We start from the raw sequence: 27,726 nt of genomic DNA, 5'->3' as shown, positions 1-27,726 counted from the left end.
AGAAGAGTATTGACTTTCCTGGGTCTGCTGCCCACATTCCTCCTAATGTAGCCGAGAGCACTGTTTGCACTAGTTGTGATGTGAGCACTTTGTTAGTTCTCACTGAGCCCAGCAGATACTGCTGCCTCCATATTCTTTTCAACAGGCCTGAAGCACAGCTAGTTCTTTTCCTATCTTTATAAGTGCATTGTTTGTTTGCTTGTTTTTTTCCCAGGTGCAGAATTTTGCATCTGTTAAAGGTTCTTGAACAGAAACCTCAAAAGCATGTATTTTGCTTAGGCCTCCAATGTCTCATGGTCTTTCTGAATTGAAGTTCTGACTGAGTGGCAACCACACCTCCCAGTCTAAATCTTCCTCCCGTCATTTGAAAACCCACTGAGATCACCTTCTGTTTCCTCACACGGGCTGTCAATGAAGATATTCACCAGTATCTCCATAACAGCCCCTGAGGTTACTGTGCTCATTTCCAACCTCCAACTGGATGTCATGCCATTTACTCAACTATTTGAGCTTGATGGGTCTGACCAGTTTTCAGCCCATGTATAATCTTTTGGTTCAGCGCATACCTCCTCACCTAGCAAATGATAGAGCTTTTGGAAATGTGTCATGATGTATGATATTGAACCCACTTTTCTCCATTCATCTGCATGGCCAGTCATTTCATCACACCGGGCAATCAGATGGGCCAAGCATGATTTGCTCTTAGTAAATCCTTGTCAACCTTTCTTGATTCTTGTCTTGTCCTTTTACATGTTGGAAATTGTTTCCAAGAGGACATACTCCACGATTTTTCCAAGGACTAAGGTGAGGCCAACTATTATGCAGTTTCTTAGATCCTCCTTTCTATTTTCTTTAATATGAGTGTAAAATTAACCTTTCTTCAGTCATCAAGATTATTCTATAATAGCAGTGATTTTTCATGAATCAGCCATGGGTGTTACAGCCACTCCATCAGCTCTCTCAGCACCCATGAGTTAACTCACAATATCTCAAGTATTTGAGCACATTTGACTTCTTAAGGTACTCACTAACCTGTCCATGCTGAACATGCAAAGGTCTAGGAGTAGATATTATGTAAAATGCTGTAGGCAGAAATGGTGTTGCTGCAGACTTTTCCATATTGTCCATAATTTTGTTATCTCCCCTAATAAGCAATAGGCCTATATTTTCTTCAAACCTCTTTTGTTTCTCTCATACTTTCAAAATTCCTTCTTGTTACCCTTTCATGTCCTGCATTAATTTTAGCTCTAGTTGGGCTTTGTCCTTCCAAATGTTGTTGCTGTGCCCAAACAGTGTTTGTGTGCTTGTCTTTTGTTCCCTGTCATTGTTTCCACATGTGTGTTCTCCATTTCCATTTCAATATATGCATTTATCGTTTTAGTTCATTAAGAAATTCCTTGCCCAGCCAACTGGGCCTTCAGCATATCTTCACCGTAAATACTGCTATCCAGACTTTTTCCTTTCTGCCTTAGGGCTAAAGGGAAACAATGCAAGGATTCCTGTCCCCTTCACCCTTGCTCAAGAGCCCTACAGTTACTTTTGAGGTAAAATGATTTCATATCACCATGTAACTGGTGTCTGCATGAAAAAGCAGAAAGCAGTCAGAACACTAGGTGATCCCAAGTAGTCTTTGTGCAACATGGGCCTTGCATCATACAGTAGTCTTCCTGCTACCAGGAGCCACAAGGTGCAAGTTTCTATCTTTAGGAGTGCATGTCTTCTTCCCACTCTGTCAAGTCTCAGTTGCAACTTCCCTGTCCAGGGGATAAACTTTTACACTTTGAAAGATCCTGACAGTCTCCTGTTAGTTATCAATGCACACTGGCCACTACTCACCTGCAACTCTAGCAGAACAAACCTCCCACTCAAATGGTCACCCTCATGGGACAATCACCTGCCACAGTGCTGCAGGTGACTCTCCCAGAAGGGCACTGTCTCATAGCACATAATCACCATTTGGATGTTGTCTTCTTATGCAGTACATCTGGGTCTCTTGTGTGTCAAATGCAAAGTTAACTGTCTTGCTATTTGTTCATCCTGCTGTCAGTGCTCCTTGGTGCTTTTTCTGAGGGTGCCAGATAAACAATAAGCTCAAAGTGCATTCGTTCATTCAGCCCTTTGCAAGATTTCGTACTTGGCAGGAAACCTCTTGCACTGTCTGTGAGTTCCTGGCCACATTACCCTCCTTTGTGAGCACTGGGTATGCTGAATGCTTCTGCTGCCCATGTTAGATGCCAGCTGAGCTGAAGGAGCAATGTACTAAGCATCTGTCTCACACGCCAGATGACGAAGAACTTTTGTGCCATTGAAAAGGTTAGTTATATAATCTGATCAAGTGGATAGAGCTGTCCAAAAGTATTTAAAAATCAATTTACTGCTGTTGTGATCTGTGAATAAGAAGAAATAGTGTGGGAAAAATATAAATTACCAGATGTTAAATTTTCATATTCCATTGTACAAGATAAACTGTGCTTCAATTGCTACTATTTTTTATAAAGTTGAAAATGTTATTTTATATTAAGATACTTGAATACTGCTGCCTCTCCCCATCTTATAGCTAGATCTGAAGTGCACTGGCAATCTAAAACTGATGGTAGGTTATTTCTTGCAGTCATTAGCTATACATACAAGGTCTTCTGCGGAGACTAATCGAGAAGCAATGCAGATATGCATGTGGAGGTTGTGACAGAACTGCAGGCTTTGAATGAGGTTAACCTTTCAGAAACAATAAATTGCCAACATCAACTCAATCCCTTTGAGGCTTAAGTTCTCAAAAGCATGCAGGATGAGTAAAATAAGGTGAGGGCTTAATAACAAGAAAATAGTAGTGAAAAATTATTTCATATCTATAGATTGTAGGAGTGATGAAAAGGTGCATAGCCAGAAAATGATATTGCTGGATCTTGCAAAATGCTACCGTTAAATTTCTCTTTATTCATCAGTTGCGTTTGGATATATGCTGTGTACTCTTCTGTTTCCTTTACTTACGTCTGTGTCACAGTTTGTGGTGGAGATTAAAATCATTTGTATGTGTAAAACAAGATTGTTTCATTTTCTTTATTCTTACTGAGCAGTTTTGCATTTATTTCATTTGAAATGTAATTCACACTCTTACATTCAGCAATCTCCATCAAAAAGAGTATGATAAAACTGTAAAACTCTAAGAAAACAGGATGCTCACAAGTTACTTTGCCTTCATCTTCTTCAATTTAATTGTGTTCTTAAATAAACAAACAAAAAACTGTTTAATATTGAGTATGTCTAAGCTTTAAAGGTATTCTTCTAAAGAAGTACTGAACTTTTTCCCAGAATCATCTTCAAAGTTGAGACTGGATGCATTTGTAAATAGCAAACAAGGTTCAAAGTTCAGAGTTCAAAGAGAAATTGTTGGTTGATGTAGTTTCTATTGCGGATATGGATCATATAGCTTAACACTGGGCCTTAAAATAATTTTTTTAATGGTATTTTAAATTGTACTTGGTGTATTTTTATTAAATAACTTGATAATGTAGAGTCACTGTATTACAGTGAGTTAAATTAGTTTTCACCTAAACGCTACGTGATAGGTTTTGTGGAATTCCAGTTGCCTTGGCTGGTTTTGCATACATATAGAGCATATGTGACACAAATAAATATCCCAAAATATATGATGATAGTGCATCATTGAGGTATAACATTAGGTCTCATTAAATATGTCTTGAAATAGAAAAGTAATTTTTCTGAGCTTTTAAAGAAATTGCTGTAAAAATTACTCTAACAGAACTGTGAATTTTTCTCTTTGATGAGTTTTTCAGCCATTACTGTTGTGCTGTGTACAAGCAAAAACAAATAGGTAACCTGGAAAATAAATGTGAATTCTTAACCTTTCCTGGATAATGTATGGGAATGTAGGCAGGGGTTTGTTGGACTCTTTAGATGAAAAAATAATATTAAAAAAACCTGAAGTATTAATACTAAGCCCTGTATCCATAAAATCACAAAAGAATTTACAAGTCTTTTAATAAATACATCTATAAAGTGATTCTCCTCATTTCCAAAATTTTCTCAAAAGCAAAGAAGTAGGAAAAATTGGAAGACACCAAAACATTTCAAAAGTTGTATAACCAATTTTACTGTATGTCATATAAAGATGTTGGTTTTTTTAATGCTTACTGTAGGAGGAGGAATTGGAGGCCCAAATTTCATTCCTACAAGGGCAGCTAAACGACTTGGAAGCCATGTGCAAATATTGTGCAAAGATGATGAACACACATCTTGGTAAGTGCCATACCCTATATTAACCTAATAATCTTTGCAAAGGCTCTTCTCATGTTTGGATTAGAACAGAAATAATATTTATGTAGTACTCTGCATATTATTTTAGATGTCACCAAAAAAAAAAAAAATTGAATTAATGTATGCAATTATTCAAAAAAGACAGAGATCTCCTAGAAGGAGTGCGTTGGAGGGCCACAAAGATGATAAAGGATCTGGACCATCTTCCATATGAGGAAAGGCTGAATAACCTGGGTCTGTTCAGGCTGGGGAAAAGAAGACTGAGCGGGAATCTGATGAATGTTTATAAATATATAAAGGAAGATGTGTTGCAAGTGGATAAGGCCAGGCTCATCTCAGTGGTGTGTACTGATGGGACAAGGAGTAATGGTGTAAAATTTGAACATAAGAGGTTCCATACTAACATGCTAAAGAACTTCTTTATGGTAAGGTGATGAAGCACTGGAACAGGCTGCCCAGACAGGCTGTGGAGTATCCATCTCTGGAGATATTCAAGACGCACCTGAATGCCTACTTGTGTAAAGGGAAACTGCTTAAGTAGTGGGGCTGGACTCAATGATCTCTTGAGGTCCTTTCCTGAGGTTGTCCTGAGCCCTGAGGTTCTGTGATTCGATATCGTACTGTCATACCATTAAACTTGAGAGTATATTAGCTGCTGACAGTGCTAAGAAAAAATTAGTCATTTTAGCACAGATAGTCTTTGTTCTAAAGATTTCGTGTTTTGTTAGAGGTGTGCTGGAACTCAAATCTCATTCTGTGAGCTTGTCTGCAATTCAGCAGTCCCAGAATCATACTTGTTGCATGTAGTGATAATTGTATAAAATCCAAATACTTTCTTTAAATATAACATCTGCACAGTGTACACTGGTCAATTTCATTTTGTAAAAATGTGTTACTGTAGGCTGGCTATTTTGTAGTGTTTTGCTTAGACCAGAAGAAATATGTTAAAATGAAAGCTACCTTGGGAAGAAAATCAACAAATATTGCATTCTATAGTTTGATTTATATATTGCCAAGACTAATCAGAAAATAAATAAATAAATAAACAAAAAGCTTCAGTCGATTCAGGTATTAAATATACTTAGCTAGACTTTGATAAAAGCAGTATTTTTAAACTGTGTTGAACCAAAATCCAAAGGTTACTATATTTAGTTATGTGCAAAAAGCACCGTTATTAAGAAATCAGAGCACAAGTGCAATGATTTCAAAGTTTGTTTATATCCTGCAACATCACAGTCGAAACAAAATAACTTCAAATTGAGTGTTTCAGTGGGTAGAACTAAATATACATTACCTAAATTTACCAGGTCAAAAAGATGTGAAATCCGAGTTGTACTTGCATTTTCATTTTCTTTTATGTGTGTCCATATAATTTTAGCAGCCACTGTTATGATTCTAGGAAAAGCTATAAATACTGTGTTATTTGAAAGTTTGGAATCACAGCCTTCAAAAGCCAAGTGTAAACCTTTAAGCACAGCCGCTTTATTCTGCTGTAGTGTATTCCTTCTGCAAGGGCATCTGGGCAACAGGTTAAACAAATGCACATAAATCCTTTAGCAATTAACAGTTAATTACAATAAATAGAATACAAGAGAGTCCGAGATGCCACCAACCTTACCAGTCCCTGCTTTTGTTGCAAACTGAAGAGCTTAGCTGTCTGCAGGTTAGCTTGCAGATGACCCATGGGGAGCCAGGAATAAAACCACCAAGACTCTTGCCAGTATGACCTGTGCAAAAATCTGTCAGGCAATCTGAGCAGCACACATCAGCAAGCTGATCAAGAAAACTCTCAATAGTTCCAGCGAGCAACCCCCAAGGATTGTTTGCAGAGTCCATCCATTACTCATTGCTTCAAGAAATGACAGTAAAATAAAACTCAGAAAATACCTGGTCGTTTCTAGGTCAGAGGAAAGGTTAGTAAGGGCTGCTATTGTAACTAGTCTAATACTGCCTCAGGTATCTCTTACCGATGAAAATTACTGTATTTGGACCCAAGAGCAGATAACAATGAATTATATACACATAGTGATCAAAATCTCTCAACAGTCTTTGCTTGCTGGGACGCTTTTTGATTCTCTTAAATAGGTTACTTTTTACAGCAGAACATTTTTATTGTCTTCCTTTGAATTTTTTAGGGCTTTCAATATGCTTTTTCTGGTGGGTTAATCAGGTCAGGATATGCTATGTTAGCAACTGCAAAGCAAAGTGGTAATTTAACAAAGGGAAGGTCATTTCTTTACTTCCACATGATAATTCCTCTTTTTTGACATGTGTAGTGCAGCATGACATTAGTACACTTTGACGGGTTCAGGTGATAATCCACTATGATCTTTAAAATTTTGTGACGCACAGCTTTTTAAACACGGGATTTTATCATCCAGGTGTAATCAGGAAATGTTTACATCTATGTTCCTTGTATTTGATTATGTTGAAATTCACTTGCTGTCATTCGGCTTTTTAGCTGAATAAGTCAGGTTATTCTGCAATATACTCTGTTACCTGCTAGGAAATGCAGACTGCTGTCATGCATTTAATAGTTGGCTAAATTATTAATAAAAACATATGGATATGCAAAACTTGAGGAGTCACCCAAAATAAGTTCCTTCTAAGTTCTGTCTAAGGTCTGCTTTTTAAATCCTGTTCTAAATAGTTTGTGCAAACTTTGTTACTCAATTATTAGCTTTTTTTCTGCATTGTATTTGCAGCTTGCTTTTTAACGATGTAGTGTTAATTCCAGCTTATAGAGATGTATATCCACTGTGCAGCACAGAACTACTCAATTGGCACTATGAACTGAGAGTACCAAACAATTGTAGGATGTGCTTTCTCTTAAAGGGGGGATCCTGAATACCATCAGGACAGTTACATTATGATGTGATAGAGATGTCATGTTATAGCTCAGAAATGATTGAGATAATCAGAAGTCATCTGTTCTGTTTTTCTAGTAATTTATATCTAGCAATTTACATCTGTGCATGAAATACAATTATATTACTATTCTATATTATATACTATACCTTTATATGATATCTTTTTAGGAAATTATTTTTTTAATTAAAATCTCAGTCAGAACTTTTTGCCTCATAAAGTCACCAGATTTCTTTTTACCAAGAACTTTGCCTTTCTATAGGTTTCAGCAAATACCTTTAATTAGTGCTTCTTTTTTTTTTTTTCTTTTTTTTTTTTTTTTTTTTTTTGCATAGGACAGGAGGAATGACCACAAGGGATAGAAAAGCAGTTTTTATTTTGTTGGTGTATTGAAAGATGCTTTTATTAAATGTTTATCTACTTCCGCAAATAACACATACGGTGAACCACACAGCAACGACATAATTAACTGCTTGTAATATCAAGGGATGTTACCATGGTAATGAATGTTGATTCTGCAATATTACTACTGATTGCTATGTGTTGAAATTAGAAATAGGCTTTTGATCATGAAAACGGAGGAAAGTCATTGCGTGGTTTTTGTCTCCTTCTTAGAGCTGTGCAGCAGAAAGGGCTTTAATTTTCATCCCCCTTCACCACTGAAGCATTGCTGGGGTGGAATGCCTTTTAATGCCTCCAAGGATAATTGTTGAAATTTGTGTATGTAAAACTGACAGACAGGAAGGCAGATTTTGCTTCTGTTACCACCCTTTTCCACCAGCTTGTCATAGCTTTCAAAAGAAAGAATTCCATATGTTCCATTTTTCCATTAATGAAATGAAAATGCATGCAATCTTGTAAGCCTGTCCTGCGGCTTTGTTTGTAATATAAATGCAGAGTAGTACTCAGCTGACAGTGAAAGAATATATTTGCCACAGCTATTACTGCTTCAGCATTATCACAGATATATTTTTTCTGATGTTTCTTTTTTACACACACTGGCCTTTTTTGAGGAGTAATATCCCCTGTGCCTTCACTAATACAGTAATTTTCTTCAGCTTTTTTTTTTCTGAGGTACTTTTCTGTAGTGCTCATAAACTCCTCAAGGCTCAATGATTCAGAAAGCTGTAATGTACTGGTTAAATATTGCAGTATTGTAACCTAACATAAAGTTACTTATTTCTTGAATAATTTTAATTGCTTCTTCTTTTTCTTTAACTGTGTCAGAAGAAAGGGATTGAGGTAGCAGGTGCCATCGGATGTCATATTTCTCCTGTTCAATGTGACCTCTGTCTGATGTCTTAGAGCAGATCATGAATCATTTCTGTAAGAAATTTACACCCCAGTATCACTCCAAATGTCCCACAGTATCTGCTGTGAAGAGCTTCACATTTGACATGAGTTGAGTTTGAAGTGTTGGTGAAGTCAGTCCCGAGGTTCTCAGACAGCCAAGCTTCATTACATCTCAGGCCTGAGACCACACAGTGTTGTTATGTGGCAGTTCAAATAACTGCAGTTAACAATAGTGCCATCTGCTTTTCTGGTATCCTTAGGGTTTGGTTTTTGTCAGTACCCACCCAGGATTAAAGCACAAACTTTTAGCAAAAGGTCAATAGAAATTCTGGAGAAGCATAAACCCTCCAATGGCCTGTAATAACATGAGAGGTTGTGAAAGATGTTTATGAGTTGGACAGTTTTGCTCCAGAGACAAAAGTGATGAATTTTAAAATGTCATCTGTTTATAAGAGACAGGAACCAATCCGTCATCACTGCTCTTAAAACTGAAGTACCTAATATTTGTTTCCAGCAGAGATGCAGCTTCAGACCTCCAAGAATGTGAAAATGCAAGTGCAGCAAGTCCTTTTCATGAGAGAAAATTTTCAGCTGTGTGGATCTTTATATAGAAACTATTCCTTTCTGATAGGTAATTGATCAGGTTGTGAAAATGTAGGAACTAAGATCATTCCACTCTTGCTTTTGCTTAAGGGCTGGACTGGATAAATACAGGCAGGTTGCTTCGACAGTGAGCTAGGGTCCAGGTGCAATTTAGCTACTTTCTCACAGCACAGACCTCTGCTAATAAGCCCTGTATACTCACATCAGCTCTGCAAAGAGTAAGTTCACGTGGTTCTGCACAACGCCCTAGAAATATGTGCAAAGGTACCCAACAAAGATATAACCATGTTTATGCAGAATAAATATGTCTACCTGCTTTTATGAGCTTCATCTTCTTACTGGCACTACTACTGCTAGAGAATAGTCCAACTTTTTGGCTTTCCTGGGCCACACTGAGTGAAGAATTGTCTTGGGCCATATATGCATAGGTTGCTCCAAAAGTAATGCCTTCTATTTATTTCCATGGAAACTATAACAGATACAAAGAGCACATAATAAAATAGGAAGCATTACTTTCAGAGCAGCCCTCATAATGTATATATAATATAGTTAAAGTATATAAGGAACAAAACCTTTTTCTTTTTTTTTTAATTAAAACATAAGCAAAGGAGAGCAACAAAACCATAAAACTAGTGGGATATCTAACCAGTTTTTTGTGGAACCGATGCATCGGGCTGGTTCAAAGGAAGTGATTGCCAGTCTTTGTGAGCTCCCAAGGTTGGAGATTTTAATTACATTTTACTCTTCTTGAACTTCACCCTTGAAAACTGCCATTCACAAATGTACGTGCTGCCAAAAAGCAGTATCATGTAAGGTGTGATTGTGAAGCGAGGGTTATTTCTCTCTGGTAAGATTGGACTTGATCGTGTCATATTTTTTACCTGACTGTCTGATTGCAAATCTACACATTCCATTTCAAAATTCACAGGTGTTGTGTTTATGTTAACTGAAAATGGAGTTGCAAATATACCAAAAAATTCATGATTTTTTTTGCAATCTGGAAACCTATTCTCAAATTTCTTTCAAAGCAGAAAGCAAGGTGCGTATTTTTCACTGTTCACAGAACTGTGTTTAGCCAATGTATGATAATGCATGCAATTAATAACTGCAGTTAGCCTTGCACTGTGCCCTCCATGTGTCTTGATTCCAGTCCAAACAGTACCTATTGCACGTCAATACATCAACACATGGTCTTTGCGAGCGATGGGCCAAATTGGGCTGCTCAGTGTGGAAGAGCCACCACCATGATGGTGTAGGGCAGGAGGTGGCCACAAGACAGGCTGGGCTGGGCCACATGCAGCCCACAGGCTGTGGATTGGACATGCGTGAGCTAGAAGGACATTCAGATGGGTCTCTGAAAAAAGTTGTTCCATACTGGGCTTACCTTGTACAGCCCTTTGAGTCTAAGTGTGTTTCTTCTTGGTTAAAAATAAAGATATAAAATATCCAATAAATACTGATAAATGAAGAGCACTAACAGATTTATTTAACAATACAGAAGTAGTTACTGTGAAACAAATGTTTGTTATATAAATTTGTTTTCAGGCTCTCCCTTCTGGTCATACTCTATTTTTATGTCTAGATACAGATACACATGTGTGTCCAGGAAGAATAAAAGTAGAATTTTTAGTGCTCAATGAAATTAAAACACCTTTTTGTCCCATGAAGGTGACTCTTAAGGTCGAATACATACAGTTAACAACTGTGCTAATCCTGAAAGTCCAGCTGTGATAGGCACCTACAAACCCTTTCATCTCAGCAGTCCTGATAAAAATGGGAAGATTAAAATAATGACGCTTACATACTCCATAATTACCTACATTAAGACCTTTCCTTGCAAGTTTCAGCAAATTCCTGTCACAGTATTTACTTCCATCATTTGTTGTTTCTTTAACTTTGTAGGATGAGCATCTCCCTTCTGCTGACTGCTATTGACCGTGCACCCTTTCCTTCTCAGCATCTCTTAGGCTTTGATCTGTCTTGTGATATCAGCTTTAGAGGACTAAAACCTTGATAGAACTAAATTCCAGCATGACTGAATTGTTAACTTACCCGTTATTTCCATAAAGGTCTTTGGTATTCTTATAACTGAACCATACTGTTGTCACTGTCATTCTCCTCAAGATCTACATTTCATTTAATCAGGCAGCTGAGCAGGGACATATATAATATATTTCCTTCACTTTTCATGTTTTGTTTAGCCATTTATGGTTGTCCATCATGTTGAGAACACTTGTCATCGTTAGGAGAAGAGCACAGAAGCTACTTGAATGATGCTAGAAACCATTTTCACTGAAGAGGACTGCAGATAGTAAATGAACCAGGTCACATGGAAAAGTCCCTATATTCAGAACAGAGCAGCAGCAGGAACAAAACTTACAGAAAGAGCAGACAGGAAGTCAATTTGCGCAGATTTATCAAATCCATACAAGACATTCAAAAGGGCAGAGGAAAAATAAGGCAAACAGGAAAATGGCTTTCCTTTAACATGTTTCTAATTATTTTTATTAATGGAAATGTAACTGCACTTCACAGCTGGGATTGATGTGCTTTTCTGTTTTAATCTGGGCACAAATTCAGCACTACTGTCAATAATGTACTCCCAAGGACTTCTGAGTAAGTGAGACAAATATGACTCAGGGCTTACAAGATCTTTCTTTTTTTTAAGTCAAAGCTAATGTAAATTGCAGTCTCTTCTACTAGATGAAACAGTTTCATGGGAAGCTATCATGCTACTGAATGGACTCACTGTAGAATTCAGTCATTTCTGAGATCAAACATCTAAGGAACAATACAACAGAGCATGTAGTCATCTTAGTCAAAACCCGTATATACTCTTTGGATATCTAGAAAGTCTTAAAGAGCACAACATTGGTTTTAGGTGTAGCACCCACTTTCTCATGGCACATATAACATTAATGTCTTCTTTTACAGAAATGCCACAGATGTAAAGATTTAGAAACAACAGTCTGCAGTGAACATAGACTAGATTTAATAGCTGACTGATATTTCTTAAATGAAGCAATAGCTATGAGGCAAACAAAAAAGTCTCAAAAAATCACCAAAAAATAGTTTAAAAATACATTTGAGTAACTAAAACAAAATAGTTCAAGTTAGTATCTGTGCTGTATCAGACTCTACCCGTAAGGAGAACAGAAGGTCCTGTAGTTGTTAAGATCCATAATTTCTCTATTTATGCTACTTGAAAATGGAAAGCACCTGTATCAGAGTGAGTATTCCTTCTTAATAAAGAAGTCTTTAGTTTAGATGCTTTAGCTTTCCTTCCAGGTTGACATATTTCTTTACTGATGACACACATCATAGAAAATGTCCTTAAGTATGTTTTAAATAGAACTTTAGGCTTTTATGGATGTTTGCTGTCAAAACTCTCAATCTATCCATGTTTTCATGTGGCATTTACCACAGTGGTATTTGAGTAAATCATTCTGCTTGTAAAATCAAAAGCAGTTTTAATTAATTCAGCCATACAAAGAGTAGACAACTTTGCATTTTAGAAATCTCTATGTGATCTACAAAAACTGCCTTTTGCACAACCATAGCAATTTTTTAGTGTATTGTTTGCAATCCATTGCAATTTAAATCATTTAGATTGTGAGGAAATTAAATAGTACAGTTTTCCCTTAGGATAGGCTGCAATTTCTTATGGCTATTAAGATTGTCACTTATGCAGAACAAATTGTCATTTGCTTGTCACTTCACACTATGGTTGTTGGTTTTTTTTTTTTATTTCTAGTGAATGTAAACAGCAATAGGAAGACAACCATTCCACAGAAGGAAGGAGAATAAAAAAATCACCTTGAACTTTCAGAAAAATACATTGCTCAAAAAAATTCAGAGGGTAGTGGTCCTCGTAGGTATTTGTAGTCATAGGTAAAGAAGGATGCATATGAGACGTGCAGATGTCATTTATCTCAAGACAATCAATGATCAAGAATGTAAGCAGTGTGGGATAGTACACAGTCTCACCACCATCAGGGCCAAAATTTATTAAAAAAATCATTTCTGTATATCAAGAGCATGCTCTGACACCTGTCATGGGAGGCACACATCTATGCTTTTTCTGTGTTCTCTTTGGAATCACAGAGTGTCTGTGTATACACTGTTGTCATTAAACACCTTAGCACTGGCATAAAAACAATGTATACATAAAACAAGGTTTGAAGGAACAGATTTTCCTCCCAGAAGTCCATAACACTTCTAGTAGAAATAAAGTATTTGCAGTAAAGACAGAGAAAAAAATATTATCAGAAGCGAAATGTCAGTCCATCCTTAAAGCTTTCTAATGGTAATGAAAAAAGACGTCTTGCTATTACTAGTATAATGTTGGAAATTTTGGAAATATTTCATTGCAAAAATGATAAAGAACTGGAACACAAGATTTCTTTGAAGGCTTTGATATCTGTGTGAATTTGGGTGTTTTTTGTTTTTTCATTAGGAATATAACAGTGCTGAAGTGGCACACATCTCTTCCCTTACTGCTGATGGCATTTGCAATGAGAATGCCTTTTTGCATTGAGACTTTGAATCAAGGATGAAAAACATAGGCTTAACATTATTCTAGCACAATTGGTTTTCACAAATCACTAATCATGTACTACTAATAGAAAGGTATCATTCATAATGTAGTTTGCAGCTCTTTGTAGTTAGCTCCTCTCAGCAGAAGGCACCTTCCTGAGAAGGTCCTGGGAAGAGATGGGGTTAAACTGGAAATTTGGAGAGAAATGCACTGCGAAAAGACAATGGAATAGGAGAAAGGAAAGAACCTAAGAGTGATGGTAATAAGGTCATTGCCAGATTCAGTCTTCTCCTACGCATGATCTGTGTCAGTAGAAAGTTAAGTCCAGGTTATGCCTTGATCCTGCAGGACTATAGGCCTGTGTAATTCCCACCTCCCTGGTGGAAATGAAGAAGTGCAGATTTGTCTTTCACACGAATAGCCATGAGATGTCTGAGACAGATGCATTCAGCAGACTAGTTTTCCCACCGGTGCTACTATCTGTCCTCATTTAGCACCGCTCTGTGTAGGTTTCTAGTATCTGTTTTGAAGCCATGCTTATTTTTCAGTGACTGTTAGTTTACTTAATGAGTACCTAAAATAATTAGGCCAAACATACCAGCTTTTCCACCTTCAAAGAGAAAATTTGGTCTGTAAATGTAATAGCTTTTGAACAGCCCCTTTCCCTGGATGAGGAGCTCAGCAGTTACTGTACTCACCAGCATGCAATATGTAGCAGTTCGGTCATCAAAGAGCATAAGCCTTCTTTAATTTTACTGCTAGGGGCTGATGTGGATTATCTTCCTCCTTTCAACTTGGTACAGCAAATTATAGTGTATATACAGTTTAAATTTTAGAATTTAGGGAGAGGAAATCTTGCTTCTCAAAAGAAGTACTTCTACAGTGAGTTTTCATATGAAGTTATTTACAATTTGAGTAAAATGTAAGAGCAGGAAATGGAAACTATTTCATCGTAACTCTTCAGTTGTTTCAGCTAGCCTTTGCCACCTTAACACTGAATACTCTCCTATATTTTGTAGAAAAGGACAAAAATGCAATCATCTGCATATTATTCCTCTATAGTTACAATTGTCTTTAATATATATCAAGGTGTAATCTCCCTAAGGAAGTGGTTATTAGCTGGTCAGTTATCTATCAAAATGCAATGAATCTTCTGATTTGATAAGTTTTCAAAATGCATTCTCGTGAATTACATAAAAAAGCATTTCTTAGCTTATGAGTCTTGATTGAGGACCATCATTACAGTGCGTAATGTTGCTGACTTCTGAGGAGAAGAGCAATATCATAACAAATGTCATGCTACCTGGCACTCATAGAGTGCTTCAACCAAACTGGATTGCAAGGGAGGAGAACGTGACTGAAGAGGCACTCATTCATGCAGAGTCACATTGCCTTTATGCTTCTTTCCTCTAAAGATTTTATATTATACTCCTTTACTGATTATCCAGGGAAAATGAGCGAGCTCTGGTCAATTTGGTCTCCATACTTAGCACTTATTTGGTAAATAATAAGCTATGCATTCAAAAGGGATGAGTGTATTAAATAGGAAGCTGGGTGCAGTACAAGCACATATTCAGAAGAAGAAAAATTCATTGCCAGTTCCACAGGGAAAAGGACATTCCGATTTATGATCTTATGTCACTACTATTACCAGGGGGAAAAGTGGCTAATTACAGTGATTTGCACATTTGGACTTTTTTCTGTGCTAAGTAGAAGAGTGTTCAGAACTGTGCTTCAACAAATTCACAATGGACATTCTTCCAAAATATATTCTAATGTTTTTAACTGGTTAAAAAATGATGATAGTAATAATAACAATAATGATAATAGTAATATGCCCTCTTTATCCAAAACTTATGTCATCTTGTACTTGAAAATTCAAGGGAAAATGTTTGAAATGCAACAATTCTTTATTAGACAACTTTGAAGTGTTTTCAACCTTTTCTCCCAATCTTTTTTTCTTTGACACTAATACTAACATCTGGTATTAATCTTTCTAAAGTAAATATGTAATTATACGAACATTACGAACATTTGTATTGATTTTTACTGCTGACATTCATCATACCATTCATAAATTCTTAAAAATCTCAATACATTTCTTCACAGTAAAAACTGATTTTGGCTGCAATTATAGATTTTTATTTTTTTTTTAATGCTAACTTATAAACATCTGTAAAGAACAGAAATAATAATGGATTATTTCCACATCATGAGGAAGGTCAACATTTACTCTCACTCCTTTATTTTCCCCATTGTTTTTAGATCTCCCATGTTTATCTTTAGCAGGTTTGATGCCTGTCTTGAACTATTTTCCTTGTGCATCTGCTTAGTCATTATGCATACCTTAATTGCATGTTTGTAATTTATGTGCAGGATCAGTCACTACAGATATATTTTTATTTCTAATGCTGAGAAATGGAAAAGATGGTTGAATTCGGGTTGTGATTATGTATTATTTTCCTGCCTATGAAGACTTCAACTTTGGACTTCTGATTTTTAAAGATCTGAACATTTTAAAAGTAGAAAATTGTTACTGTTTATTGAACAGTGGAAAATCACTATCTGAAGTATAATTTTATAAGTAAATGTTTATGTATTTTATTTACCAAGTTGAAGGATAGGACTAAGTATGTGTAAGAGATATTAAAAGAGAAAGCAATGTTGTTTTTTTATCCTTTCTCTCAATTCGCAATGCTATCTATTTGAGGAAAGATCTAATTTCACATTATTTCTAGCCTTGATATCTTTCTGGTGTAAGATTCATGCCAGACTTTGTTCAATTGCACTGTTTGATTTCATTGCTGCTGGAATCTTCTCCTGTTGTATGATAAATAATAAGTGCTAAATAGTGTAAACTTGGATCTCGTTGTTCAGATGCACTCTATGCAAGGCTGAGTCATCCTAGTACCCCATCATTGCTCTTGACCTTGATCATATTGCCTTTCAGAACTCGTCTGGTGTTGCCTTCAACAGCTCTTTTATTCCTTCTTCTTCACAGATAGCTTCTCTACAAGTTCATTTATAGTTTAGGTTTGGATCCTTTTCCTTCATTGTCCTTCCTGTTCATCATTTATACCTACTACTAATTTCTGGCCCGCACACAATTTCAAACTTATTTATAGGCGAGTTTTAAATCCACATTTCTACCTTTGCATTCTCATCTAGTCCAGTCTCCACATCTCATTCTTTCGCTGTTCCTTCTGTAAACACAAAACTTAAACCATATTGCACAATGTTTTTAACATGAAACCTCACACGCTAAGTTGTCAGTGTCTTCATATTTATCCTTGTCAGTGTTCTTTTTTTTGGCCTTTCACTGATTGGGGCCCTAAACCTGTAAGACAGTTTTAACAACAAACAAATGAAATGTGTCCACATAATGGTACAAAGCTCTAGTTGTTTAGCACCTAGGTTACAGATATTTATGAGCAGCAAATCTTTGTTCCCAGATGGACATCACTGAAGGATTTGGACTTAGCTCTATGTATTTAAGACACCAGTGGCACAAAAGAGTGTCCTTTAATTTTCAATTGAAAGATACTATCTCTCATTGTAAATGGTTTGTTAAGATTGACTGGTGTTTAAGGCTTGAGGAGGAAAGGAGCAGTTAGGAGGCTGGGGAATGCCGTAGATAAAGATTTTGCACAGTTCTTGAGGCTGGTTTGGACTGCAAGTCAGGATAGTGTAGAACTTCCCTGGTGTAGGGAAAACCACTGCAGCTCCATCTCTGATGTATATGGCATGCACCATATACCAGCTTCTTGAAATACTCCTTGGAGGACCACTGTAGAAACAGAAGACAGGTGTCTTCTGAAATGGCAGTATTGCACATCTCCTCCTGCCTCATGAATTTTGCTCAGCCCTGAGTTTTTCATCTAAAGGAAGGGACTGAAAAGGCTGTGAGTCGTGTTATAGAGAAAAAGAGTATTCCAGTGTTTGCAGTGGCCGGGATCTAAATGAAAATTGCTGACCTCCTGCTCAAAGATGGAAGTAATTCCATTGGCCACAGAGGCCAATGTTTTATTCTAGAGCCCATAAGCAATGAGCCCTCAGTACCTTGGGGCAGTAGAGGTCTAGCAAAAGTGCAGGACCAGCAGGAACCTGGCAACACTGATGTGTTTTGCTGGCCCCACTTCTAGAGCTAATAAGGTTGTCAGCCTCCAGGTCTGTCTGAAATTGTGTTTGCAGGTCACAAGGTTTCATTATGAGGATGTAAATCAGTGGTAAGTTGGCAGCACATTAGAGGTTATTTAGGGAATGTTCTCTCTTTACCTTTTTTTTTGTTTTGGTGTTGCAGGAAATATTCAGGAAGTCATATTACAAGAACACTTGGAAAAAGAAGATGAAATTCTGGTTTCCTTGGCTGGTTTGAAGCAGGTATAATGATTGCTTAACTTAACCTTTTTGTATCCCTCTGCACTATTACTCCTCTTTTTTCCCCTTTTTTAATTGCCTTTGTATACTGCTGTTTTATTTTCTGTTATAGCTGTTTTACTAATACTAATGCATTGAGCATTGCAGAGCACTTTTATTTAGAAAGCAAAACTGAGCTATAAGGAGTTCAAATAACTTGCACAGTGTCTGCTGCCTGAATTGTTCTGGAGAGGCCTTGAAAAAGAGATGAGGCAACACAGTTCCAACTTCAGCATTTTTCTTAGTGCAACATGTGCATGCTGTGTAATAATCGTATTTATGTCCCCATTATTTTATTGAGTTGCCACTTGAGTGTCATTCAATCTAAAGAAAAAGTGCTACATATATAAAATGAGAATGCTAATGAGCATCTGAAGCTCTGATTTTACTATATTCTACTCCCTGGAAATTCATTTTATCAGGAATTATGTGACATGCTACATCTATAAGTGGAAACATCAGCAGTTTCATTCTTTTTAGATTTGTTTTCCAGTCTCTGTAACAACAACATTGCAATTATATTTACATCTTTACATCTTTAGCCTATATAGATATTAAGACTGGCTTATTTCCTATCATCAAAGAGATGGTTATGGGGAAATAGTGTTTGAAAGCACTGTGCATAGAGCTTTAAAAAATTCAGAATTCCCCCAGACTTCTAACTTACGGTTTTTCCTCTCCCATTCAACAACAGATCAAAGATATTCTGAAGGGTTCCCTGCGTTTCAACCAGAGCCAACTGGAAGCTGAAGAAAATGAGCAAATCACGATAGCAGATGACCATTACTGCTCCAACAGTCAGAACAAAGGGACTGGTGATATCCTGAAGGGACCCGTAATGACAAAGCAACAGTTGATCTCAGGACGACAGGTAAGATAAAGTATTTCGAACAGTCTGCTGATGGAATTAGTCTTACATTTCTTTGGCATGGCTGACACTGCATGAGGCACACCATTTACAGCACACTCACCCTGTAAAAAAAGATGAGTTCTGTCAGAAACACAACTTATTTCTTGCTGAGATGGTCTGGCCTTAAGCTGTGAGACCCAAGTTTTCTGGTTCATATGGAACCATGATTATTTGCATCAATTCTTCTACTGTAGCGTTATACTCCACATACAGATATAGAAGTAAAAATGTTTGCATTGTTTGCTGAGAGTAGTTCTTCTTTCAGATTTTTAAATCTACTTCTGAGGTTAATTTCCTACAAACATCTCAAAACTGGAGGCAAATAATCCCATATCAATTGATTGCTCTTATTGTCCTTCCATTATGTAAGAGCTGATTGTCTGCATTGCAGTGTATCCTTGGCCAGTGCCGAAAAGGAAATAGCAAGGAGGTTAGTTTTACCTTCTACTTCATTGTATTGACTTTCTCCTGGAATCAGTAAATATTTTCACATACAAAGCATTCAGTAACAGGACACATTCACACACACAGTTATTTTTCTCTAAAGGTAAAACTTCCATCTTTATCTAAAACTCAGTCTGACTCAAATGTGATCTTCAAAGCAATTGCTTTTTTATATGCATATTTCTATATCCTTTTCCATCTTAGACTCATCTGCCAGGCCACAGCTGACAAAGTGGCACCACTGTCACCACAGTCTAGCTCAGTCTGCAATCAAGTTAACTCCTGACAAGTCGACCTAGGAACTCATTTTGAATTATTTATTCTCAAATAATAGCACAGTTGCTTTGATTTATGATACACAATCCTGCTGATTTAGATCATTTTAGGAGTAAACAAATATAAATAATATTTTACTTATATTTTGATACTGAAAATATTATTTTTTTTTTTACTTAGTACTGGCAGATTCACAGGCTGAAAAAAAAACTGATGGTAGCAAGTTGGAGCATAATGATGTCCTAATTTTCATTTTATTTCCTAGCTTTTTTACTAAAAAGTATTTTTTACTTCCACACAGAAATGGCAGATAGTATTTTTTTACTATTTTTATTTGGATTTATTATAGAAACTGGAAGATAGAATGCCATATGAGCTAACAGCGTGCAGTGTTACTGTGTGCTGGAGAAGCCCTAACTCAGACACCTATCACTCAGCAGAAGTGCTTGGGCATTGCATTCTGAGCACTGGCAGTGGGCAGCTGAAGCTTGCTCTGTGAAGGTTTCTTTCCAATGGAAACTTTGAGGGCTCATCCCAGTGTGTAGTCAGGATACGTGCCTCTAAACTGAGCAATGCTAACTCAGAGTTAACTGTTGGCCTAAACTAGGCCACATCACTGCCTTTTAGTTCTGGTGAAGAAAATGGACTGCCATGTAGGTCTATCTGGGAGCAATTATGGAGAGCTGCAGGGGGCTTAAGAATTCCAACCATCTCTAGTTCTCTTAATGCATTTCTTTCTAAAGAAAATTTACTGTATTTGCAGTTTTTGTGACTTTGATTATGTTTAATGTGACTTGCCATAGAAATTTTTCTCTAGTGAAATTATAGGGACAATTCTGGAACAGCAGGAAAAGGTACAGGTGTAGCTATCATGTAATGGAGTCTTTTGTGCGTGGTTGTAACATAGGTATGAATTTTCATCTTCTAAATCTTCTTTTTTGCCTCAAGCTCTTTTCTGGAAAGTGAAGATAAGGATACAGCCCTTCTTTGGAAATGAAAGCTGCAAAATTAAAAATGCGAAAAATGAAGATAAAAGGCTCAGAGAAGTAGAGCATTTGTTGGAATGTTTGGCTTTGGTAGCAGTGTGCGGTTGACAAACAGAAGGCTTCTGTTGCTAAATAATGAATGATAATTAACACATTATCTTGCCTTTATGTCAATTCAGAGAAGGAGGCAAAATGAGCTGCCGTTCTTCTCAGCTTTCTTGAATTGTGTTCTTATGGTTAGTTTTAACTCATTCACAGTATGAAGGAGATTGAAATAAGCCCAGTGCTAGGAGCTGATATTCATCAGGAAAAAATGTTTGGAGAAGCCATATGGCAATGGGCGTAAGGTTGTTAACTTTCAAAGCTACCGGAAGTATAATTCTGTCATTTTTCATTTATTCAGTAGTGGCAGCAGATGGGAGAAAACATGGTTCACGTCAGCATGAGTTTCCTGAAATAGGCAGAACAAGGAGGGAGGAGGTATTTTACCTCTGGAAAAAGTACCAAAATACCACTGTGATATAGGGGTAAGCAGACGTTTACAGGAGGTCCTTTTTATATCATTTTTGAGTCAATATATGTAGTCTGCTGCTTGTCTGATTCTTCAGGGATCTGTTGATCTCTTTAACTCAAACAGGAAGTATTGTTAGAATGAAAAATAGTGTTGCAAAGCCCAACACTGACAAAAAGAATTTAGGATGAGTGGTTCTTTTTCTTTTCCCTTCATTAGGGAACAAGATGCTTTGCAAAATTTTGCTATGCAAAACCAATTTTTTTTTAAGCAGAACTTGTGAATTTACAGCACCAGCACAAAGTGCTTCTAATCAGGCGTCCTTGCTGGAGTTCACTGCCATAAGGTAGACAGCCTGTTAGCCAACCTTGGAGATGCCAAGCAAAGAAAATATTGATCTTGCTGGGCAATTGTGTCATAATTCCTGTGGCAGAATCACAGAGTGATTGAGATTGGCAGAGACTTCTGGGCCCATCTGCTCCAACTCAGAGCAGGCTGCCAGGCCCATGTCCAGGAATGCTTTAAAGATCTCCAAGGAGACCCCACAGCCTCTCTGAGCAACCTGTGCCAGTGCCCACCTAGTCAAGAAGCATTTCCTGATGTTCAAAGAGAACCTCATGTGTGCCAGATTTTGCCCATTGCCTCTTGTCCTGGCACTGTACACCTCTGAAAAGAGTTTGGCTCTGCCCTCTTGTACTCTTCCTGCTGGTCTCTGTACACATTGATGAGATCCCTCTGAGTCTTCTTCAGGCTGAACAGTTGCAGCTCTCACAGCTATGCAGGGATGCTGCAGCCCCTTCATTGTCTTTGCGGCCATTTGCTGGACTCTTTCCAGTACGTCCATGTCACCCTACACGAGATGGAGCCATCCTGATGTGAGGGCTGTGAGAACTGAAATAACATGATAGCTTAGAATAATAACGCATATAATTTTGTAAAATGAGGCTATACTGCATTGAGTGGGAGGTATTAAATAGAAATGTAGAAAGAAGCCAGGTGAGTTATGCAAGAGTTGCTGTTTAGAGGAACGTGTATTTCTTTTGTAGAGAGGCAAAAATGCAAAATTTTAACATGGTATTTAGGATTCCCAGAACAGCTCCACCTGGACCTGTCTTGTGGCTGTGGTGGCTGCCTACAAAATCAGGTAAATGTCAGCACAAGACTGGAGCAGAGCAGCAACACTGGGTAGCCTATGGCCCCAGCCCTGGAGATGGCAGCTGACCAACAGCATCACAGACCAAAGAGAGTAAATGCTAATTAATAACAAATGATGTCTCACATGACAAGAGCCTAAGTAAAGATGTATCTCTCCTTCTAGATCTCTTTAATTTCGTGGAATGTATTTGGGAAGTTTTTCATTCACATTTTGACTACTCTGGTTCTGCACAGTCTAGCAGCTGTCTTATGTTGAGACCGTTAAAGCTGAGCTTAAGACATTTCCATTTGAATGATAAAGCACTGAAATGGTTATTTACAAAACATAGTAATTGACATAATTGTACCTAGATACTAACCAGATAACAAAACAGATTATTTGCTACAAAGGGAAATGTGTATTTCAACTCTCATTCATACAAGTTTTGTAAGGAAACAGGTCATAATTATGCATTTGTATTTCAGCTAATATTGAATTTGTGACTTTTAACAGTTTGAAATTAATTCCTTCTCAATTATTGGTGGGTGTTTGCTCTCTGAGCTACTGTACAGATCCTTTTCAAGAATATTCTACTCTATAATTACTAATCAGAGCAATGCAAAATTGTTTTCAGCTGTAATAATAAATTTGGCAAAGCAAGTTTTGCTCGAGGCCATAAAAATCTAATATTCAAGTTGTGACTTGGTGATACTTGTGACGACCTCTGTTCTCCAATTTTATGTACTGTGCCTACTTTTATCTCATTCCGATTTTTTCTGTTTGTCTTTTTTGTTATTGATTTATTTTTTCTCTAATACCTGCTACCTGTATTTTACCCTAAAGTGAATTCACATTCAGTCATAATTAAAGAACGTTTGGCACACACATTTCCATACTTCTCCTTTCCCTTGATCTTGCGTTACTGAAGTCAGTGTACTGTTTTCAATATCACACCACTTCTGGACACTTGTCCCACATAGGCCACTTGGTAGGTTGTGTTATGGTGCTGATACACTGGCAACTAAGAAATCAATTATATAACTATTGGAGGAATATAGTGCTGGATAGGAGTTGAATCCAACTCTTGCAGAAGAAACTAGAGGCTATTGTCCATTTACTTTGCAACCACACTAATATGTTGCCAGTTTTGTCAACGTGGGAGAAATCCCACCATGCTGTATATGGCAGACTTCCCTTCTAATTGCATGGAGCAAATTGTCTTTTGAAAAGTTGAATACATCCAGCTGGAATATAACATTGTGAGATCATAGAGATTTTTCTGGTACATCAACGTTATTCATCATCCACTATTGCAATGCTTTGGGACATCTAACAAGATAGATTAGGGATTCCCACATCCAGATTTTCTGGTAAAGTGAGACAGTGCTTAGTTCTTCAGCCCACAACATCAAGCCTTGAAGACCTGGGAGTACAAATCTGCCTTGAACTGCTGCACACTAAAATATGATGTACAGCTCAGATTCCACTGATCAGAATTTTATCAGGAAATTTTCTGTCAAACCTCTCTCTTGAAGAGCTGCAAGGTACCATTGTACATGCAGGTCTGCAAAAAATTCCTCAGTTTGTCTTTATGAACTTCAGTAGAAAAATAACAGCAATGTGAATAGAATTGCCTAAAATCTTCACAACTATTATTTATGCCCAGCTACTGAGAGCATGGCACAGATGCACTGTGATAAGGAAACATATAAGAACTTTATATCATATGATGATGATGATTTTAGAGCTTTTGTACTGTTGTCATTAATAATTTAATCCATAATACATATTGTTGATTTTTTTACTTTTTGATATGGGCGTTGCAACTTTTGAATAATGATAATTCCTCTATCCCATTCCTGAATCACCGTTGTGTGTCAGAAGATTCTTTTAAATAGTAAAATGGGTACTGACTTACAGTTCTTTCTGTGCTGTTGTCTTACAGACTACCACTGATTCAAGCACTAGAGAGAGTAAGGGTGCTGATGACTGTATTTTGGTTTCCAAAGAAGAAGGAAGCAGAAGTGCTGTCCCAGAGCCAGCACAGTTGCTTCAGACATTCAAGGAATCAGCAGTGAAGCCAGAAGCACCATCTCGTCCTTTGGTATTCTCTGACCCTCTGATGGGCTCCATCTCAGCCTCCTCCAGCAACCTGAGTTCCAGCCCTGATGACAACAGTAGTAATAACAGCAAAGATTCTGACTTTGCTATTGTAAGCCCACTGGACATCTAACCAAACTGACTGGGAGAAATTAGAAGGCCAGCTGGTACACCTCAGCTCAGCTTCCAGTGGTTCCACAGGCTGGACGGTTCTTTGGATTAGGACAGAAAATAGGTGAAAGTAACGCATCCAGCTGCCAAAAGCCTAGGTTAAAAAAAATACATTTTTTGTTGCAACTCTTCAAAAAGAATATACATCTTGTGATGACTGCCTTAAGTAAAAACCCAGTAAACCTGGTTCTAATATACAGTTATTCTTAGTTATAGATCTGTCTTACTTAGGAGCTTTGTTACTATAGAACTGTTGCTTTCTTGAAACATAGAATAGTATGTGCAAAGTACCATAATGGATTAGGAAATGCATAGGTACTTGACATCAGACCTGAAGAGGCAAAGACAAACTAGGTTTAATATCGTCCTTCTGCAAAATATACTAGACTGGGTTTTCTGAATAGGCAAGGATACTGTTTCTTCAGAGTCTGTGACTAGAGAAGTAGAGAATGTAAATCAGAAAAATTAAAAGCATCATCCTGGCACTTGTTCTCAGTTGAGGAATCCTAGTTTCTTTCTTTTCATCCAACAGTAGCCTAAGGTGTGTTAAAGGCACTGGTTTGTGTAATAGTTCCTCAGCACTGTGTTAAAGTGAATGTGTTACAAATTCCTTGAGAAGGGGGACCTATACAACAGAGCCTTACTTCCCTTTGCCTACTATTTTTCCCCTTGAGAATTCTCAGCTCACTTCTTTCCCTCTTAGTATCTGTGTGCTTTTACTCCCCTGGCATGAATTAATTTTGATTTTACAGAGATCGCTACCATCAAAGAGTAGGGAAATTACATTATTTCATAGTGTATATCTGAGCCAGTTGATCTAAAATTATTTTGAGTATGGTAATTTAACAGGGAAGGGTGCAAAGTAGATATAAAATGTTCATAATTAAAAGCACTTTATGTCTCCTTGCTATTATCTTCTATGTCTCTTTGCTATTATCTTCTATATATTCTGTTTACATATATGCATATATGATTTTCACATTACTAGTCAGAAAAAAAAATACATAATGGTGCAGCAGCATTAACCAACAGAAAGTTTTTAATTAACCCTAAAACTTGTTCTTCTATGGAAAAGTGTATTTCTTTGCCATCAAGTACATACTGCATCTAATAACAGTTCTTTTCAAATAGGTAAGATGGGTGTTCTTTGTACTCACTGATTCCTTTCAATTCTTCTGGAATTTGCAAAAAGAAACTGTTAGTCAGAGGAAGCCTTCTGCTCATGCAGGACCTGTGCAGTTATAGCCGGAGGAAGTAGTGCTAGAAAATTTCTCCATTTCTCACAACAGTACAAAATCTGAATTATTTTGTTTCAAGATACTTATCAAGTACTCTGTGCAAGAGCATTGTAGCTGTATGGTGAAGCTTCTGTTGGTATAGTCTTTTAAATGGTAGTTATTTGCTGATTAGTCTGTGGTTATCAGTGGAGTTAAGTACAATATCCCAAAGATGAGGTGATATGGCTTGCTGGTTTTAGATGGTCTGTGTTAATGACTGACATTAAGAGAAAGCTGTCATGTAATTACATGGGAGCTGCCATATCCTTACACATTCAGAAGCCGCTGTGTAGTTCTTCTGAGATTCTCTGTGCCTTGTAAAATGTTAAAACACTGGAATGTTGTGAGCAGACATAGTATCACACATCTCTGTGGCAGTGGTGTGAACAGTCAGATGGCTTTGTTTAGATGAGGGACCTTAAGCGAGTAACATTTCAGATAGGTGTTTATTTTGGTTTAGTTTTAAGCTTCATAGAAAATCACTTTGGAAATAAACACACATGCCTACCTTCAGGTTTATTTTATGTTTCTGATTTTGTGTGAATGCCAGGGGATTAGGTGCCTGTTGGGTTTTTTAAGTCTTTACAACTCTTCTAGCCTTAACCCATTCAGCAAGGCTTGTGCCACACTACCAACAAAGGGGAATCTGTTCAACCAGTACTTGTGGAAAGAGGAAAGAAATATTCTGGGGGCAGAGAGACAATTTTTATATTCTGTGATACGTAAGCCTTCAGTGATTCTAGAACTTTGGCAGGGGAAAATGTTTTTACTTTTTTTTATTATTTTAGGAATCATTCTTTTCATTTCTGTTCTGGTTGTTTGTTTCAGGGATCACATTGCTGTTTTCTTGAGCGGTCTTATTGCCATTGGAAGAGTGTGATTTGTACAGTCCTTTTATTTTTGTAAGTTAGTTGTATCTTCAATACAGCATATTTTAAAGCAGCGCTGAAAGTATATACAGATTTTTGGAGTTTCTAACAAGTTTTCTCTAAGCAGTGGATACCACTGAGCTGGATCTCTGTCATGCCAAGGGATATAATAAGATCCTTAGAAGCAGAGAGTTGATTATGCAAGTAAGATTAGAGCAAGTTCCAGTAAACGAATATGCTTTGATTACACCATGTTCTTCCATGTCACAAATTTGCTGTCTCATACTTAATCATGGTACAGAGACAGTTAAAATTTTATATATTCTTTAAATCAGATGAGCCTGTAAGTTAGACAGAATATCAAACCATCACCCTGTCTTGCTTTATGTTAGGAATATACTGAGAAATAAATAGTCATAAATAAAATAAAATAAAAAATAAAATGCAAGATTATTCTTTTTCCCCAGAAAAGACCCACTCATAATGTTCATGGTTACCAGTAACAAGATAGAAAATGATATGCATTGAAAACTTGTGATAATAACTAATATGGGATGAAGATATGTATTTGAAACTGTTGTACTGTATCTTACATCTGTCATTTATGGCTGTTTGAAGTCTTTTGCATGTCATATCAGTTATATATACTGCAGAGAGGCAGTATGGTATTTTGACTGGGTATTCACTTAGTTGTGGAACTTTGTGTCTTTATCCCAGAAGAATATCTAGCCCACTTTATTAAAGAAAGAATTAACTGCTTTCCTGAGTTGTGCTTGTGCTGTTTTCACAGAAGGAAAAGCTTTTTTACTAGAATTTTTGAAGTATGATTTCTCAAAACAAAGGTTATTAGAAACTATTCCATTATCTATATAAGCAGATATATTATTAATATTTTAATCAGATTTTATGTATTTCATCCAGGAAATCAAATTGTTCATTACTCATCTTACTCAAGTGGCGCAGAACATTTACTATTTTGCCATCTTTATTGTATCTGATAATGCTGTACAATATTTAAAGTGGTATAACCTTTCTGCTGCTTCAGTAAACTTGTT

The 27,726-nt window shown here is 37.0% G+C and overlaps 1 protein-coding gene across 1 annotated transcript in view; it reads left to right on the top strand.

Annotated features, from left to right (window-relative positions):
• Positions 1 to 27,430, top strand: part of TBC1D5 (TBC1 domain family member 5) — a 293,599-nt gene extending 266,169 nt beyond the window's left edge. Inside the window, exons 19-22 of the mRNA XM_052695951.1 lie at positions 4,158 to 4,257; positions 17,877 to 17,956; positions 18,687 to 18,863; positions 24,200 to 27,430. Coding sequence (XP_052551911.1) covers positions 4,158 to 4,257; positions 17,877 to 17,956; positions 18,687 to 18,863; positions 24,200 to 24,487 — 645 coding nt within the window. The 3' untranslated portion in view covers positions 24,488 to 27,430. The remainder of the gene's footprint in view (positions 1 to 4,157; positions 4,258 to 17,876; positions 17,957 to 18,686; positions 18,864 to 24,199) is intronic.
• Positions 27,431 to 27,726: the final 296 nt, after the last annotated feature.

This window comes from Tympanuchus pallidicinctus, unplaced genomic scaffold, assembly GCF_026119805.1.
Source record: "Tympanuchus pallidicinctus isolate F22 unplaced genomic scaffold, pur_lepc_1.0 scaffold3, whole genome shotgun sequence".
Classification (NCBI taxonomy): Eukaryota; Metazoa; Chordata; class Aves; order Galliformes; family Phasianidae; genus Tympanuchus; species Tympanuchus pallidicinctus.
Note: the sequence above shows the minus strand (reverse complement) of the source record. Positions and strands in the feature narration are given on the sequence as shown.